The sequence below is a fragment of the Mytilus galloprovincialis genome, chromosome 3 (genome assembly GCF_965363235.1).
Source record: "Mytilus galloprovincialis chromosome 3, xbMytGall1.hap1.1, whole genome shotgun sequence".
NCBI classification, from domain to species: Eukaryota; Metazoa; Mollusca; class Bivalvia; order Mytilida; family Mytilidae; genus Mytilus; species Mytilus galloprovincialis.
In genome coordinates this window covers 9,579,913-9,598,555 of record NC_134840.1, presented here as the reverse complement: position 1 = coordinate 9,598,555, position 18,643 = coordinate 9,579,913, and the positions used below count along the sequence as shown (strand labels likewise).

At 33.2% G+C, this 18,643-nt stretch overlaps 1 protein-coding gene across 3 annotated transcripts in view; it reads left to right on the top strand.

The window, feature by feature from the left end:
* LOC143067152 (uncharacterized) overlaps positions 1 to 18,643 on the top strand; it is a 46,085-nt gene that overhangs the window by 16,492 nt on the left and 10,950 nt on the right. For 2 of the 3 annotated variants that reach the window (XM_076240210.1, XM_076240211.1), the window contains exons 2-7: positions 6,875 to 9,769; positions 10,307 to 10,378; positions 10,933 to 10,987; positions 11,315 to 11,425; positions 11,820 to 12,298; positions 13,183 to 13,347. In XM_076240210.1, the coding sequence (XP_076096325.1) occupies positions 6,875 to 9,769; positions 10,307 to 10,378; positions 10,933 to 10,987; positions 11,315 to 11,425; positions 11,820 to 12,298; positions 13,183 to 13,347 (3,777 nt within the window). Of the gene's footprint in view, positions 1 to 1,671; positions 1,700 to 6,874; positions 9,770 to 10,306; positions 10,379 to 10,932; positions 10,988 to 11,314; positions 11,426 to 11,819; positions 12,299 to 13,182; positions 13,348 to 18,643 lie in introns of all 3 variants that reach the window. The other variant, XM_076240212.1, reaches the window with a different exon arrangement.

The following is an 18,643-nucleotide window of genomic DNA, read 5'->3' as shown; positions in this document are numbered from 1 at the left end:
GGCGCCTTTTCTGTAGACAATTGATAATATTCGTAGTTTTTTTATCATCTTGCGGCGCTTTTCCGGAGACGATTGTTAACAATTCCGTAGTTTCTTTTTTATGGAGGCGCAAAAAAGACATATCCTACAACTGAATCATTTTTATATCAGGGTTGTAACCGTGGTTGTTACTCAGCATAATAACAGGAATGTATTGACTTTGTCTATTTATAACTTATTTATTTACGGATAATGAAAAATTATATTCTTTTCGTATACGTTGATGGGAGAAAAAAATCACAAGTCCAAAGTACGTTGGATTTTCATTATTTTAATATACTGGTATATATATGAGTAGGCAAATAAACGCCCCACACGAAGACGTCATTTGCCTATGTAATTTCACGATTTGTTCCCTGGTTTTCTTGTTATATGACATTTCAAATAAATAGCTCGACATAACAGTTTAAACGTTAATATTGTAATTTTTTTTGTTAATTGTTTTTAATGATATATAATGAGATTTGGAGATTGCGCTTCCTGTTGTACTACTTAGTATGACATTGTATTATAACATAAGTACGACGACCGATATATATATAGATTCAACCACTGCATCTAGTGTGATACGATATTTATCCACCCGAGACAGTTAAATTTTTAAATGTTTAAAATTAATTTTTAAATGTTTAAAATTTAACTGTCGAGAGCGGATAAATATCGTTTTTCACGAGATTTGGTGGTGGAATCTGTTTCTCTTATGATTTTCAAACAATACGCATGCAAACTTCTTTGCGACTGATCTGCAAAAAGATATGTTCTTTATATGTGACGTCACCAAGCATGGTCGCATTTTTTCATGCCGCCACAATAGGAAATTCAGAGAAAAGCAAGAAAGTTCGACGTCATAATTGGATTTTAACCAATGAAGAACTGAGATGAAACGAACCACACGTTGATTAAATTTTTTTTATAGAATGGGTGCAGAAAGGGATAAATTGACGAAGAATTAGAGAAAAGAGTTTACGTTCCTTGTCAGATTAATAAGTTGTTTCAGTTTGTTTCAATTTGAATTCAGTTTTAGATATTGTATGGTTGTCAATTATTGAGACAACTATCCAACAGAGACCAAATCACACAGTTGTCAACAATTACATCTTTTTGTCAGAAATAAGCAAAAAACAATAAACGACAAGCAGTTGCAACAGGCCGCAACCAATAATAAACACTTTATTGCAGGCTCCTGTCTTGCGATAAACATAACTAATATATCGGGGTTAAAAACAAGCATTGTGTTATTCAATATTTTTATCGTTGTTCAAATATTTGTAAAAAGGCATCAAGACAATTACATGTACTTAAACGTATTGGTAAAAATTTAACAAAATTAGGTAGACTTACTATATATTATTCATTTATAATGTCAAATTTTAATTATTGTCCTGTAATATGGCACTTCTGTGGTGAGTGTAACACCAGAAAAATAGAGAAAATACAGGAGCGTGCCCTTAGATTTATATATGAAGACTATTGTAGTACCTATGAACAACTATTAATTAAATCAAAATTACCAAGCTTAGAAATTAGAAGAATTAGAATGATAGCAATAGAGGTATATAAAATTATTAATAAACAATGTCCATTATATCTACATGAACTTATTGAAATTAAAAAATGTAATTACTCTTTTAGAAATAACAACATAGCAGATGTTCCCAGGGTAAGGACAACTACCCATGGGCTACACTCATTTAGATATGCAGGAGCCAAACTCTGGAACGAACTGCCAAATAAAATGAGGGACGAAATGCCATTGGGTCAGTTCAAAGGTTTGGTTGGTAATTGGGAGGGCAGTTCGTGTCAGTGTTCCTCCTGCAGATCTCAATGAGCTGTAGATCAGTTTATTTATTGATCATGTATACTCTGGCTTTTAAATTATTTGGCATAATTTTTTTTTTTTATTTGTGTTCTTAATGCTTGGATTACTTTTAGTGCTTTATAATTGCTATTGCATGAATGTTAGTTTATCTGCATTTTATGTTTGCTTATATGCTTTAATTGTGCTAATTAATTGTTGTGCTTGATAACATTATTTATTTTGCATGTTTTATGTGTTTTATGTATTGTGCTTGTCTTATATGTATGTCGGATAAAAGCTCTACAGAGCTTATGTTGTATTGTTATATGTATAACCGACTTTAAATAAATCTTTTATGCTTTATGCTTTATGCTTGTTTTTATACGACCGCAAAAATTGAAAATTTTTTGGTCGTATATTGGTATCACGTTGGCGGCGTCGTCGTCGTCGTCCGAAGAAATTTGGTTTTCGCACTATAACTTTAGTAAAAGGAAATAGAAATCTTTGAAATATAAACACAAGGTTTATGACCATAAAAGGAAGGTTGGGATTGATTTTGGGTGTTTTGGTCCCAACAGTTTAGGAATTAGGGGCCAAAAAGGGCCCAAATAAGCATTTTTCTTGGTTTTCGCACAATAACATTAGTATAAGTAAACAGAAATCTATGAAATTTTAACATAAGGTCTATGACCACAAAGGGAAGGTTGGGATTGATTTTGGGAGTTTTAGTCCCAACAGTTTAGGAATTAGGGGCAAAAAACAGGTCCCAAATAAGCTTTTTTCTTGGTTTTTGCACAATAACTTCAGTATTAGTTTATAGAAATTTATGAAATTTTAACACAAGGTTTATGACCACAAAAGGAAGGTTTGTATATATTTTGGGAGTTTTGGTCCCAACGAATTAGGGGCCAAAAGGGTCCAAAATTAAACTTTGTTTGATTTCATCAAAAAATTAATTATTGGGGTTCTTTGATATGCCAAATCTAACCGTGTATTCAGATTCTTAATTTTTTATCCTGTTTTCAAATTGGTCTACATTTGAGGTCCAAAGGGTTGCAATATAAAACTTAGCTTGATTTTAACAAAATTTGAATTCTTGGGGTTCTTTGATATGCTAAATCTAAACATGTACTTAGATTTTTGATTATGGGTCCAGTTTTCAAGTTGGTCCAAATCGGGGTCCAACATTATTATTTTAAGTATTGTGCAATAGCAAGAAATTTTCAATTGCACAGTATTGCACAATAGCAAGAAATCTTCAATTGCACAGTATTGTGCAATAGCAGGAAATTTTCAATTGCACAGTATTGCGCAATAGCAAGAAATCTTCAATTGCACAGTATAATTGCGCAATAGCAAGAAATATCTAATTGCACAATATTGTGCAATAGCAAGACATTTTCAATTGCAGTTTTTATGAAATATTCTTTGAAAATTGGAGTTATCTTTCTTTGTCCAGAATAGTAATTGAATCAACTAAAATTATTGTTTTATACAATATACAATGTATATTCACTTTTACTACCAACTAATTAATTAAAACAATCTTTACCATTCAGTGATTACAAGCACTTTTTTTTACATTTTAATATTTTATGATGTATTTAAATGAGTAGTTATTGTTGCAAACTCCATTAGAAATTTGAATTGAGATCAGTTTTGGAATAAGGGAAAGGGGGATGTGAGAAAAAAATGGCGGGGTGGGGGGGGGGGGGGTGTAATTTTTCTTATTTCAGATTTCATAAATCAAAAGAAAATTTCTTCAAACATTTTTTTGAGAGGATTAATATTCAACAGCTTAGTGAATTGCGCAAAGGCAAAACAAAAATTTTAAGTTCATTAGACCACATTCATTCTGTGTCAGAAACCTATGCTGTGTCAACTGTTTAATCACAATTCAATTTAGAGCTGAATCCAGCTTGAATGTTGTGTTCATACTTGCCCCAACTGTTCAGGGTTCAACCTCTGCGGTCGTATAAAGCTGCGCCCTGCTGTGGAGCATCTGGTTGTACATTGTGTTGTTATTTTGTGTCATGTTGTTGTTGTTTTGTGTCATTTTGCTGTTTTGAGTCTATTAAACCGTCGCTTTAAAGTTAACAAGATTATCATCAGCTCAGTAGCCAGTGCTTTGGTACTGAGACGATTTGTAACATGATTATTATCTAAAAATATCCGTTCATAAATTAAGACATTATTTTAGAAACTATTAAAAGTTTCTAACTACTTCCAGAAAAAATGATAGTAGAATGATGTGGCTATTTACCTAGGTCCCATTAAGTCATATAGCTTCGAACTCGAACTTTTCCACGTATTTATACACCAATGGCGTTCAAATATTTCGGTTTGTGGTCCCTGATAATCGTAAACCAAACGCCTTTCTTGTCCGAAAATCTCAGTCACATAAAAGACAGATCGAAAAGATGTATAAATGAAGATGAAAAATATGATGGATCTTTTAATCTGTATTAAATGTTTTTTGTAATGAATTCGGGATTTTTCGTAGGATGGTCTAAGTCTTTTCAATGATGTCATGTACATGTTGTAGTCATAGATGGACTTGGGGAAATAGTTGTTATAGGAAAGTTTTTAACAATCTTTTAAATGCAACTCAGCATATATAGATGAAACCCAGTATTCGTCAGATATGATAATTATGTAACATTGGAAGGACGACGTATGCCACGTGAGATAAATTACTACACGTTAATACATGTTTTATTTACCTTTACGTAAATGTTTATGAAAGTACTTGCAGTTAATTGCATACGTGTCTAATCATATCATTGTAGGAGAACTTGTTTATAATGTAACTGTTACATTCCACCATGTAGGATCCATACACGTGAATATCATAAACGGACAGATCTAAAAACAATTGGATTTTTAGAAAATGTTTGTCCTATTCCACTCAGACATTATGCTATTGATTTTTTCGGAGATAGAATTAAATGACATTGTGACACGTTTCGTTTTCGAAATATAAATGGCTCATTACACAATTCCATATGCTGTGTATTAAATGGGGAATGATCTCCTGAAATTCTGTGCACCCAACTTTTAAATATATCGTGTTCTTCCAATGCACTCGCTCAATTCATAAAAGATGTGAGTAAAAATAATTAAAACTAGAACGGATGTTACCCTTCCCCCCATTGCCACTAAGCGGCAGCCATTTCAAAATTTTTTAACAGTGAATGCACATATATGCATGGTAATTCATCTTTCTACAAATTTTCAGAACATTTGAAGCATTTTGAAAATTTTGAAATTTTTTATGTTTCCATGGCAACGGCAGCCATTTTGGAAATTCCAACTTCAAATTCTGCTTCAACACATGACAGTCAACATTATTGTGAAGTTTCATTAAGTTTAAAGCATTTTGAATTTTTTTTGAAATTTTTGCTGCTGTATCCATGGCAACATTGTAGTTCCAATGATTGTCAAAATCATTCAAAACCTGTATATAGTTGAAAACTATATTGTATGAAAATTAGATGATTCTAAATTAAGGCATACCAAAATTATTCACCAAACCCTGAAGTTTTTGGAGCATTTTGACCTGTTTTGCATTGTTTCCATGGTAACGGCAGACATTTTCGAAATTCCAACGCCAAATTCCACATAAACCAATGTTGTTCATCGTTACTGTGAAGTTTTATAAAATTTGGAGCATTTTCATATTTTGGAAATTTTTGGTGTAGTATACATGGCAACATACCAGTTCCAATGATTGCCAAAATCATCCCAAAGCAGTATATAGTGGGCACCTACATTGTATCAAAATCTAAAGATTTTAAGCTTAATCATTCTCAAACAATTCAACTTACTCCAAAATTATATTTTTTCACCATTTTTCTGTTTCCATGGTGATGGCAGCCATTTTTTAGTTCCAAAGTCAAAAAGTCAAAAGGAAATTCAGGGTTCCTTGTTATAGTGCACCATCATTCAGATTGGTTCCTTTAGCTCTGAGAAAGCGGGCGGACAAAATTAGGTGGAAGAAAAATAATAATAATAATAATAATAATAATACGGAAAAAGAAACAGGAAAAGCAATATGTCACCCGACATTGTCGATCGGGTGACATAAAAACCAATGCAATGTCTTAATGTCTGCCAGACTTGACCTTGACCTCATTTTATGCATCAGTGATCAAGGTTTAAGTTCTTTGATTTGGTTCGTTTCTCAATTACTATAAACAGAAGGGCAATTATATGTTGTGTATGGCATGTTTGCAAATGGTACGTTTCAGCCTGCAAGTATCATCGGACTTCGACCTCATATTCATGGTTGATTGATTAATGTAACGTTTGTATAATTTGGTCTGTTCTTCAAGTACTATCAATACTAAAGCCACATGTCAACCATATCTTATATAATATATGGAATGATTGTAAGGTTTACATGTCAGTTTGGCAGCTATCATCTGACATTGACCTCATTTCATGGTTCATGGGTCAATGTTAAGTTTTTGGGTTTTGTATTTTTTATCAAATAAGATTATCAATAGGTCAACTATATTTGGTGTGTGAAATGATTGTAAGGTGTATATCTGTCTGGCAGGTATCGTCTGACCTTGCCTTTATTTTCACAATTAACAGTCAATGTCAAGATTTAGTGTTTAAATTTGTATTTCAATTACCACAAGAAATAGTTCAACTTTATTTGGAGTATGAAATAATTGTAAGATTACAAGTCTGTCTTAAAGGATTTACATAACCTTGACCTTAATGTCATGGATCTTTAAATAGCGTGTGCATTCTTGTTAAAATGGGAGTAAAAATTAATACAGGGGAATTTCGTTTCTGATAAATTCGTATACAGCTAAGAGTTGGAATGACTGTACGATCCGAGCGTTTGTATTGTCCAAAGTTAAAAGAAAACTTGTGGTACTTAAGTGAAAGATGTCTATTATTAGTTCTTTTAATGTCCCTTTGTCCGACATCTTGTTTTATTATGACTCGAATTTGAACATATACAACATACATGACATATACAACATATACAACACAATGCTTATTTCTCATGTTTTGTTTCAGATGAACAATAACATACAACCAGGGTTATCGTGTGATTGGAATGGACAAAAGTGGACACCGACTGTTACAAATATTCAAGAACAATGGATAGCACAGAATCCACCTGGCGTAGCTCGAGGGAAGGTATGGCAACCAAAAGTTGCACCCCCTCTTTCAAATCCTCTGCCACCACTCGACACCGACGACATGAGTGATGAAAGTCTGGAGAATGCTGTTGCTAACGGATATCCTCTGGATTTATCAACATTTAATAAAACAACAGTTTCACACACAAGACAGGTGGAAAGTCCTTTAGATTTGTCGTTAAAAACACGTAAGCGATGTGCAGATTCAACACTTCCTTGTAATCAATATGGACAAATTGGCAAAAAAATGTGCTTACCTTCTCAAAGTAGACCACACGGTAGATCGCATGATAGATCACACGACCGATCACGTGACCGACAATTGTTAGTTCAGCAAGCGATTGCTGACAACGTGGGCATGCCAAATCAAGCATGCCAACAGTATACTCATACAGTAGATCTCATGCATCCTGAAAGTGTGCGCCATAAACGAGACTATCATACTACGTCACGACAGCATATGCAAAATATAGATTCAATGCATGTAAAACATAGTCTTAGTTCTGCTAAAAATTTGCAAAATGTACAAACAGTTCAACACAAAATCTTTATTCCCGATCAAACTGAAGTCCGTCAGCGGTGTCCGGGTCAAACATTCAGTCGTCAATATGTGTCGTCTAGTAATCAAATATATCCTGATGAAATATCTAAAGTGTCTTCTCATCATTATGGTAGCTCTGTTCGTAGGGCCAGTAATTCACAAATCCATGATGCTCAAAAATTTTCAAATTACTCTGGAAATAATCAAAGAGAAAGTCAACACAATATGTATAGGGAGCATTCGCAGTTTTATGCACAGAGGCAAGAAGTTTTATCTCAAAATCGTGGTATTTCAACAGCAAGTAAAAATAGCGAAACAAACAATTATCAATTGATGTCTCAGGTTCAAAAGAACGTGTCAAATTCCAATTCAACTTCATCATTACATTCATCGAAATATTTAGGTAATCGCTCTCAACATGATCCATATGGTTTTGTCCGTCATAATAATGCAGCTGTTGCGACATATTCTCCTAGTGGTAGTTCTATATCCTCAAGGTCGCCTTCGTTTCAGGGTGATCAAAGTCGACCGAGTGTATTGTCAAGTGGGTTGCATTTTAAGCATCCCCAGGAATGTTGCAGTCCAGATAGCACGAACGTTTTACAGTCGCCTTCGGACTATATGAATCCATTATCACGTGATCCATCAGCCAATAGTCCTGGTATGTCACGTGATACTCTACAGATTCGCAGAAATGCTGAAATGAAAAGCAGTCGTGTATCTAGTACAAGTTATACCCCTTCATCTTCACCAAGATGTGGGTACGTTTCAAATTCGCAAAGTGGATATGTTTCAAGTTCTCCCAATATGATCTCAAATATAAAATCACCGTCCATTCAACCGCAGTCTAAACTGACTTCTTCTCCAGGGATTGAGATTCTTGAGACAACGTCAGTTATGCAGCGTTCTAATCAAAGTCGTTCGATAATTATGGGAACAAGTGGCTCAGCAGTAAACGACATTCAATGCAAAACAATCAATAAAAACAGACCACGATTATGGAATCCAGATCAGTTAAAGAATGGTTTTGGTACTGTAGCATGTGCAGAAAAAAGCACGTTCGAAGTGAAGAATGAAATTCCAAAAAGTAAATTGCCTAATAATGATCTCACGTTTTGTAAAAATGAAACAAAAAGCACTGATGGTTGTGCGAAAACTATTTCTCCAGAAACAGAATTTACTAGTCCTTTAGAAATAGCAATTCCAAAGACTGCTGAGATCAAATCAGAAAATAGACCGAAACCGTTTTCCAAGAAAGATATAATCATGAATGCTTTTAGAAACGATGAATCAATGAAACACATTCTCGAAGAACGAAAGCCACCACCACCTCCTATACACTTATCTGAACAGTCATCTATACATCCATCCGAAAAAACATCTATCATGTCCTTGCATCCACCTGAACAATCATCAAAACATCCTCCGGAGCCGACAAGAAGCACTACTTTTATTTCTCCTGAATCTCCTAAAATGCCGACACTAAGTCCTCAACAAAAGTTACCAGCACCGAAAGTGTCGCCGTTGATGGGAGAACCTCCAACGCTTGATATAGCTGCTTCTCAAGGAAATCGTCGAAAGCAAAATAAAGTATCTCCGAACAGGAAAATGCAACTGAAACATTCTTCTGAGAAACTATCTAATCACAATGAAAAACAAGATTATTCAATACAGCCACACTCAAGTTTTCCTCAAAGACCAAAACAACCATACAAAAGAATCCCTGTTGCAAATGTTGCACCAATGGTGCACGGTAGATGTAATTCTCCAAAAGATAAAATCATTCCTATGTCAGAGAAAGGCACACCAAGTCAGGACATTAAACAGTTTGTGTCAATTCCAACACCGCAACCTATACAGGTATTCCGTGTGGAAACAGTTGTTACGAATCAAAATGACATTTCAGAATTAAGTATTAAAGAATCGTCTCATATAAAGTCCAAGGAAGATATTATGTTTAGAAGAGGAAATCCAAAATATAAGGGAACCAAGCCAACTTCAGCCCTTCAAACTAACAAGGCAAAACGAAAAGAGAAGACAAATGAGTGTTCAATAGAAGGCAATTGTCCAATGAAACCGCGAGACAACAGCAATTGTCAAATGAAAGAACTTGTTCAGAGTAAATGTTTAATGAAAACGCCAGACCACAAAAATGTTAGAAAGCAAAGTACTATTGAAATGCCAATTGGGGAAACAAACGACCATAGTGAGAGCAAATCCGTTACCAAGGTATACATAAACAATAAGCACGTATATATAAAAGGATTCTATCCTGTTTAATGCACTGAACTATCAGCTTTATTTTAAACTAGACATTTTATTAGATGTAATTAATGTTTGATCAAACACTAGTAAAACATGTTTTTATAAGTTAGAACAGTCATTGTACATGTCGTACTGAACAACAAAAAGAAGAAAATTATAACAGAAAAACAAAAACAGATGCTGTACTTGAATTTCAGTCATAGACCTAGACCTTTTGAATATATTTTCCATTATTGGTCATTTTGTTTTAAATAATTATCGTTATCTAAATGATTTTCTTTAAAAAGTTTAAGATAGGTGTTATATTCGTCCACCAAAAAATATGAAAATAGCAAAACTGTACATGCTGTAGGCTTTTGCATTTTTACAGCATGTTTGGGTTTTTTTCGCGTGTTATAAAAACTGACTAGTTTGTGAATCTTTTCTTCGTGTGCATGGTATTAAAGTGAAGTATTTCTGTTATGTCTAGTTTACCTAGAAATGTCATTACTCTTATTGCAGAGGCCTAAGCCAAAACAAGACATTAAACAGACCCCAAGAAAGTTAAGATTTATATCAAACACTAAAAGGAAGGTATGTATTTTACTTTGATAAGAAATGAATGGTTTACGTATATTCTTGATGATATTTAAGTTGTTAAGTAACACAACTAAAATGAACAAAGTTTTAAAAAGTCTTACTATTAATGTTAACAACTTGTGTTGAAACACATATACCATGTTTACCCGAGCGACGATTATTATGTTATCAAATAGCAAATACAAGATTTTCACGAGTGGGGCCGGAAGAGCCTTCTGAAAAATACGAAAATATGGCAAGGTAAATGAGCTAAGGCCCTTGATCCGGCACTTTATCTCACACTTTCACTCGTTAGAAGTGAGGTTATTCTTAGTCTAGTTGATTGACAATGTGTAGTGTGCATTATTGGTTAAACTTATTAAACAACTACTTATACTTCAAATTCACTGCCCACTTCTTAGTTTTTGACTTGCGGGTGTTTTCATAAGAGACACATTTTTGTGGTGATTTTTTAATTAAGTTTATTTTCTATTCTCGAAATTTTACGTAATTTTTAAAAATGCATCACAAAAACAAAAAAAAAGTCTGAATAAATGTATTTTTAATAGGCTGATGAAATCAGTAGAAAGGCTAGAGTGAGAAATGTCCCTGGATCTTTGTCAGGTAAGAAACATAAAAGACTATCTGTCTGTTACTGGCATTTTTAATATAAATTTGTTCTATTCAATTTGTATGTTCCTACTGATTAAACTAACAGGAACAAAGTTCATCCATATTATGAAATTGAAAACAAAACTTAAAGTCATGTATAAATCAGAACAAAACTATTTCATGTATTTGATTAAAAAAGTGAAATATTTTTTATTGTCAATATTTTCAGAAAATTCTAAATGAAAAGCAAATTTATTCAAGTTAGGTTATATTTTACTGCATGCATTATTTATTCATATTGGATTATTTGTGACTGCATGTACTACTTGTTCATATTAGGGTCCATGCATAGGAGGCGAATTCGTAGAAGATTGCAGATCTCAAAACATAATAGAGGATTCATTGACTTCAAGCCACAAGTTTTAGAATCACGAACAAGACGAAAATCAGGTAGTGATATACAAATACAACATAAATAAAATGCTTGCTTGCTCCTAAAAATGTCCGGTCGAAGAACTCGTTTTGTAGTGTACACTGTAGGATTTTAATAAATATAAACATAGAAAATAGAAAATATCGGATAACCTTTTTATTGAATTAAGAGTAGGGATTTGTTTGGGTTTCTTTGCGATTAAAAAATGTTTTTATATTGTATTGAGGTGATAAAGTCAGAATAATTTTCTATAAAAAAAGTTTGTTTCTGTGTCCTGTTGTATAAAATCTATAAAACAAAACTACAAGAGAAACACAACGAAAAATATCAAAAAACTACAAAACATAAAGAACACTATTCTGTATACAGTGTCCATCGTTCAACATTTAGAATATTTTTTTATGTTGACAGCTGTAAGACGAGGGTATCACAGAAATGCAGCCTATGAAAAAGAACTGCGAAGGGAAGAGAAACGCAAGGCATTTCGTCATCGACAACGTGTACACAGATTTAATAAAAGAATAAGTATGAAAGCAAAAGCCAGGAAAGTTGTACCACCTACAAAAGAGAAAGCCGAAACAAAACTTCCTGAACAGAATCTTGAGGACGCGACACCTTCTACGGTGGAGACTGATAATAGTGGAACATGGGAGGTAAAAAATACCAGCACAACGCTACGAAATGGCAAAAGTAAAGGTGTTAGCATGAAAATATTGTTTAAACCACAAGAACAAAGACGGTTCCGACGCAGGATGAGAAAAAGAGGGACAATGAGATATGGTTTAAAGAAGACAGTATCTGCACCATCAAGATTGAGAATGCAAACAAAGATCTTCGATGATGCTGGATGTTCTCAAGGGTTTAGTGGTTCCCAAATGCCGTGTATGGATGTAAGTTTTTTTTAAAACCTTATTGCGTACTTTTTTAGACTATTTTGTTTGGCATATTGCCCTTATATCAATAATAAAAAGGAAATATTACTTTTTAAACTGATATTGCTTCTCGACACCTTCAGTTATTAAGGGTTTAATACTCTTTTGTCTCCCAAGTGTGCAAATAACACATCAATGATGCAAAAATAAGGAATTTAGTGTTCTATAAATTGTAGAATATTTATTTGGTTTTGAGCGCATGGTGTAAAGATTCAAGCAGATATAGTACTTGTATAAAACCTTCAATGTTCTGATCAATAACATTGTGTCATATTTTATCTATTTATTTGACCATTCCAGCTTTCATCTTCAAATACTAGTAAATCATAGATTTACCTGACCATTAAAAGTACCATCTCCAAACATCCAACAGATGTACCTCACCATTACATATACCTGTTATCAAACAGTTGATTTACCTGACCATTGAAAGTTTTCCAAACAATCAATAGTCCTTTCTCAACATCATGATCATTCCAAGTGCCATTGCCCTGCAAAGCATATATTTACCTGACCATTTCAACTTTCCCCAAACAAACAATAAACCTTCTTCATCATTCAAGTTTCTCTAAACAAACGATAGATTTAACTAACCATTTCAAGTTTCTCAAAACTAACGATAGATTTAACTAACCATTCCAAAGTTTCTCCAAACAAACAATAGACCTTCTTCATTGTTCCAGGTGTCATCTCCAAACAAACGATTGACTTAACTGACCATTCAAAGTTTCTCTAGACAAACGATAGATTCCCCTGATAATTCTAAGTGTCAGCTCTATACAAACAATAGATTTTTTTTAACAAAATACGTAATTTTAAGTTGACAAACAATATTATTTTAGATTCATTCAGCATACTATTCCCAGTATGATTTTGATGCAACCGATCCTGTTGATCTTCCTGCCCCAGTGCCATTTATACCATCTCTTCCGGAAGTGAAGAAACTAAGTGTCTGTAAGGATACCGGGGAAACAATACTACACCGTGCTGCTAGAATGGGACATGAGGTAAGGATTATTTATATACACTATTTTTTGTTTATATTTATTTTTGGTTTGGCATTTTTTAACCAGGATTCCAGTTTTATGTTCTGTTTTTATCGAAATTTAAAATATTTTCTTGTTTGATTTGTATGAATGTTGTGTTTTCAGGATTGCAGGTTAAAAAGTTATCATGTATGTTATATGTTCACAAATTTCTGGTTGAATAGCTACCATGAGTGTTTTATTTTTATGATTGCTGGTCAAATAGTCATCATGCATGATATGTTTTCCTGATTTCTGGATGAACGATTTTCAGGAAATGAATATCGTGTGTTAGGGTAGATAAGATGAAATGCTTTTCTTATTGTTGGAACATAGGTCTACGGTTGTATTTGTTTTTTGTCTTTGGTTAATTGTATTGTCGCTTTTCCTCAGCGGAATTTCTAAGTGTTTGTTTTTGTCAATATTTGTTTACTCTTCGATCCAGGTTATTCTACAAGAATTCAGCATCAAAGTTACATGCTAAAGAACAATTATGTCCCTGGATTGTCCTTTGAACAATATTCCAAAGATATCAGAATCCAAGTTACATGTTGAAGGTCAATTTTTTCCTAGGAATTTTCCATATTACACATTAACTTTCTGGGTTCGCATTGATATTTTTTGTTCCACATTGACTATTTCTGTCCACAATTATCTGCTTTGTTACAACTTGGCCTCATTCGTTTCATATATGAACCTTCTTTGTTCCATCTTGACTTTCTTTGTTCAAGAATGATTGTTTTTTTTTTTAGTTTTATTTCTTTCTGTATTTAAAAAACAAGTCCGTTCTCTTTGATATCGGAGGAAAAGACTTGACTATGAAGTCGTATGTGCATTTTTTTCGTCATAAAGGTTTTTCTTCTTCTTCCGTTTGTTCCCATGTTGTTTCTCTTTGTCTTTCATCAAGACTATATGGTGTCGTTTGGTTAAATATGTTGTTGTATTGTTGTCTTATTGTTGTTGCTTCAAATTATCTTTTTCGTAGCTATTATTTTTGTTTTCATTGAGTTTTTGTAAATTTTTGTCTCTCTTCTACACAAGAAATTTCTGTACCAAGTCATCACTATGACAGTTGTAATTTCTTCGTTTGATGTGTTTGATCTTTTGAATTGGACATTTGATAAGGGACTTTCTGTTTCTAATTTTCCTTGAAATTCGTTATTTTTGTTATTTAACTTTTTTGGATAAAAAGTCATCATTCGTCCTTAAAGTCTTGTGTAATTCTATATTTAAGTTTCACGACCGGAAGTTATAAAAATGAGGCTATGTGATATATATAAAAAAGAATATGATTGCCATTGACTTCTTAATTCCGTTTTAAATCATAACATGCAACTTATGTTATAACGTTTTATAAGTCCAAATCATACAAACAATATTTTTCTAGGAAGTAACCTAGTAGCAGATATATAGAAATACCGTTTCTATGAAGTTATCGATTGATTTAACACTTCCTTGTTTGTAGAATGCTTGCCATAAACATACATCTACTGAAACTTGTAATCAGATAATCATGGAAATATTGTATTGGTCCAGGAAGTTTCTCAGCCAATATAACCAATAGGTCGACTTTATATAGGGTATGGAATGGGCATCACATGTATATGTTTTTCTGGCAGAGGCCTCATTTCCATCATTTTTTTCTTCAATGTTGGTTTCCATGGTTCAGTCCGTTTCTCATATACTATATATATATAATTTAAAAGTCAATAGTATTTTGTAGATGGAATGATTATCTTTAGTTCAAGTTCATGTCCGTCTGGCATGGTTTTTCTGAACATGACCTAATTGTCATGTCACGTTGAATATTGTTGAAATGTGATATTATAAACATCAATTAACCACGTTAAAATGACCGAACATGTCCATTTTGCAGGGTTCAGCTGACCTTGACCTAATTGGAAAAAATTATTGATAATGTAAAGTTTATGTGATACTTATCGTAGCATCTTTATTTTAAAGACTTTCAACATAAATGCAATCTTTATCAGTAAATAATACGAGACACGTCAGCGTGTGCACTCATCTTGTTTATTGTAATATGTATATGAATAATACACACTATTTATAATAATATATATATATATACTATAAACATTATAAAAAAAGAAGTAAGTTAATAGTAATGTGTAATGTAGTTTTTAATCGTTCCCTTAATGCACTGCGACAATCATAAAGCTGCTGTTTATAACGCAGACATGAAGTAATACTCACTCACGTTTATTATCCATTGATTTTGTTTCCGTTTATTTACAGTCTACTAACTATAAAACCTCAAATCAGATTACCGTGATAAAAGCTTTTTGTAGTATAAGTTCTTTAATATCCATTGTTTTGATAAGTTTACTTGCACGATTCTGACGTTGGCACATGAGATTAAATGGGGATTCAATGAGTTTCTGTATTGACATATATACAATTATATGTGTAAATGTATACATGTACGCTAGAAAAAGGTCAAACATATGTACAATTTGTTTTGCCGGCCTGTCATTTCTCAGCAAAGGAGATGTCTTGAACAATTCTGTATTTTGTTTTTCTTTGCAGAACTAATGGTTTATTTATGTTGATTAAGGTTATGACGTTGACTGTTGCGCCCCTTTTTTGACATTATTATCTGTTTTTTTCTGTTTGCTGTTCACAAATTGTTGTCAATACAATGGAATTTCAAGCGATTGTCATACAAGTGAGAAGTTTAACTAGCTAAAACAAACCCAGGTCTAATCAAACATTTTCTACGAAAGTTAATGTCTGTACCAATAAAGATAACAGCAGCAAACCGCTGTTCTAAAGTCATCAATCGATTGAGATCAAATACGGGTTACACACTTAAACCTAGAAATACTAATCTACTATAAGAGGAAACAATTGAACAACAGAAACACTGAAGACTTCGAGTCGGGAATATGACGTTTGTTTTCTTTTCGTTTCAATTGTTTGAGTCTTCGATTTTAAGGGAAATTTAAACATATATATATATAACATAAAAACTTTTGTCAAATCATGATGGCCTTCGTTTCCCTTTATTGTTTATTGTTCTTATGATAGATTTTAACATGTATTTGATGAATACTTTTTTCCATCGGGGATTCTTACTCTTATTTTTGTTTCGTGTTAGATAAATACAACGAATTTGATTTGTTGCATTTTGGATTTTTAAATAATTTTGTTAACTTCCCATGTTTTACATAAGAAAATGCCTGTATCAAGTTAGGATTATGACAGATGTTTTCCAGTCGTTTGATGTGTTTTAACTTTTCTATTTGATATAAAAGAATTTTCCATTTTGAATTTGTCTTGTTGTTTGTTTTTTAGGCAGTTAATCTGCCTTATGCGAGCACCCTAGATTTGTGTTCTACCCAATAAATGCTGAAATACGTCCCATTGTTATTATTTAGCTGGATAATATATATTTTATATAACTGATTTGACAGTTTTTCCATACTTTTAATTCTTGATTACAAAAAATATGACCAGAAAAACCTTAAATGATCGTCGAATCACCCAAAACTTTTGAAGTTGCACATAAGGATTCCTCATGTAGTTAATTTTCCCCTGAGCTTTCGGCGAAGATGTCAGAGAACAAATGTATGAAATATTTAATCGCCGAAAATCTCTAAAGACAAGTAGTTTAGATTTCCCAAATGGCAAAAGTCGTAGGAATATTGTTTGTCGTCAATACGTAGTCAGTAGTCTATTAAAATAAGTTGCACTGTTCATGCTGTTGGCGGCAATTTTAAATTAGAAGACACAATTTTTGTATTTCTTCAATTTGGAGGCAGGGGTTCAAATTAGCGGTGGTCCGAGGTCTGCGGACTTTCGACTCGGTTACTAGCTACGCCCGACATGCCCGACTTGAAAGAAAATAAAAAAATAACTTTGCAAACCTTTTTACCAAAGTCTCCTAATAAACGATCTCAAAGCTTATTTTCATCATTAATATTCATGACAGCGATGTTCATTTTGTTCAACCGCTAGCTTTATACAGAAAATCGCCGACAAATGATGTGTAAATTCGAGTAAAATCGTATCTGAAAAAACAACAGGGTGCTATAAACAGTTTCGTATAAAAAAACTAGGGGTTATTCCCCAACTAAAAATAGACATGGAGGGAAATCCCTTATATATACATAATTGGTGAAAAAGTATCATGTTTTTTTGTATTTGGTTGTAAAGATATGTTAATGAACTTCAATTTAAGCAGGTTGAATGAGTAAAATAATTTAAACAAATAGATTAAATATACATGTTTTGAGGGGAACAGTTTGTTTTTTTTGGCAGTCAAAATTGAAAACTTATTTGCAGCCACTTTCGCTCTTTTCGGAGCAGGCGAACGTACCCTGAAGCATGAATTTTTTGAAAGACCATGAAATTCATACAATTTTGATTATGAAAAATATGCAGGTATCATGTCTTCAGGGGTGTGCACATGACCTGATTTCAGGTTTTTTAAGCTTAAATTAGGCAATGTTTTTCCCAGTTTCTCTGGATAACACTTTTTTATACTATTAAAAGTACACTTTTTTATTCCATTATAAATTAGAGAACATTCTGATTCCGGTGATATCTAGTTTTATACAAGTATCTTTATTAATCAGTCCACCACTAAGGGTTTATTATACATGGTCCCTCAAAATATGACGTCATAGAAAAAAACTGTTGACTGCACCCACAACATTATATGGTTAAGGGGTGAGGATCTCGACTGTATCCAAGTTCTCAAACAGGAGGGTGTACAGTGACCCTAGGAACTCCCCCTATAATTCATTTGATTTGTTATATTGTCCCATACATGAATATATATGGTTTAAGTTTAGGGATCTCGACTTTTTTCAAATTATCAAACAGGAAGGGGTAGAGTGGCCCACGAACTCAACCTATATTTCATATGATTTGTTATATTGTCCCATACATGAATATATATGGTTTAGGGGTGGGGATCTCGACCGTTTCCAAGCTCTCAAACAGGAGGGGTGGAGTGATCCCCACGGACTCTCCTGTGTTTCATTTGATTTATTATATTGTCCAATACATGAACATATATGGTTTAGTGGTGGGGATCTCGACTGTTTCAAAGTTCCCAAACAGGAGGGGTGGGGTGACCCCAGGGACTCCCCTGTATTTCATTTGATTAGTTATATAGTTCTATACATGAATGTATATGGTTGAGAGGTCACAACATCGCTGTTATACAGTCCCATAACTTTGAAACGGATGAGATCCCCACCTCTCAACCATATGCATTCATGTATGGGACTGTATAACAAATTAAATGAAA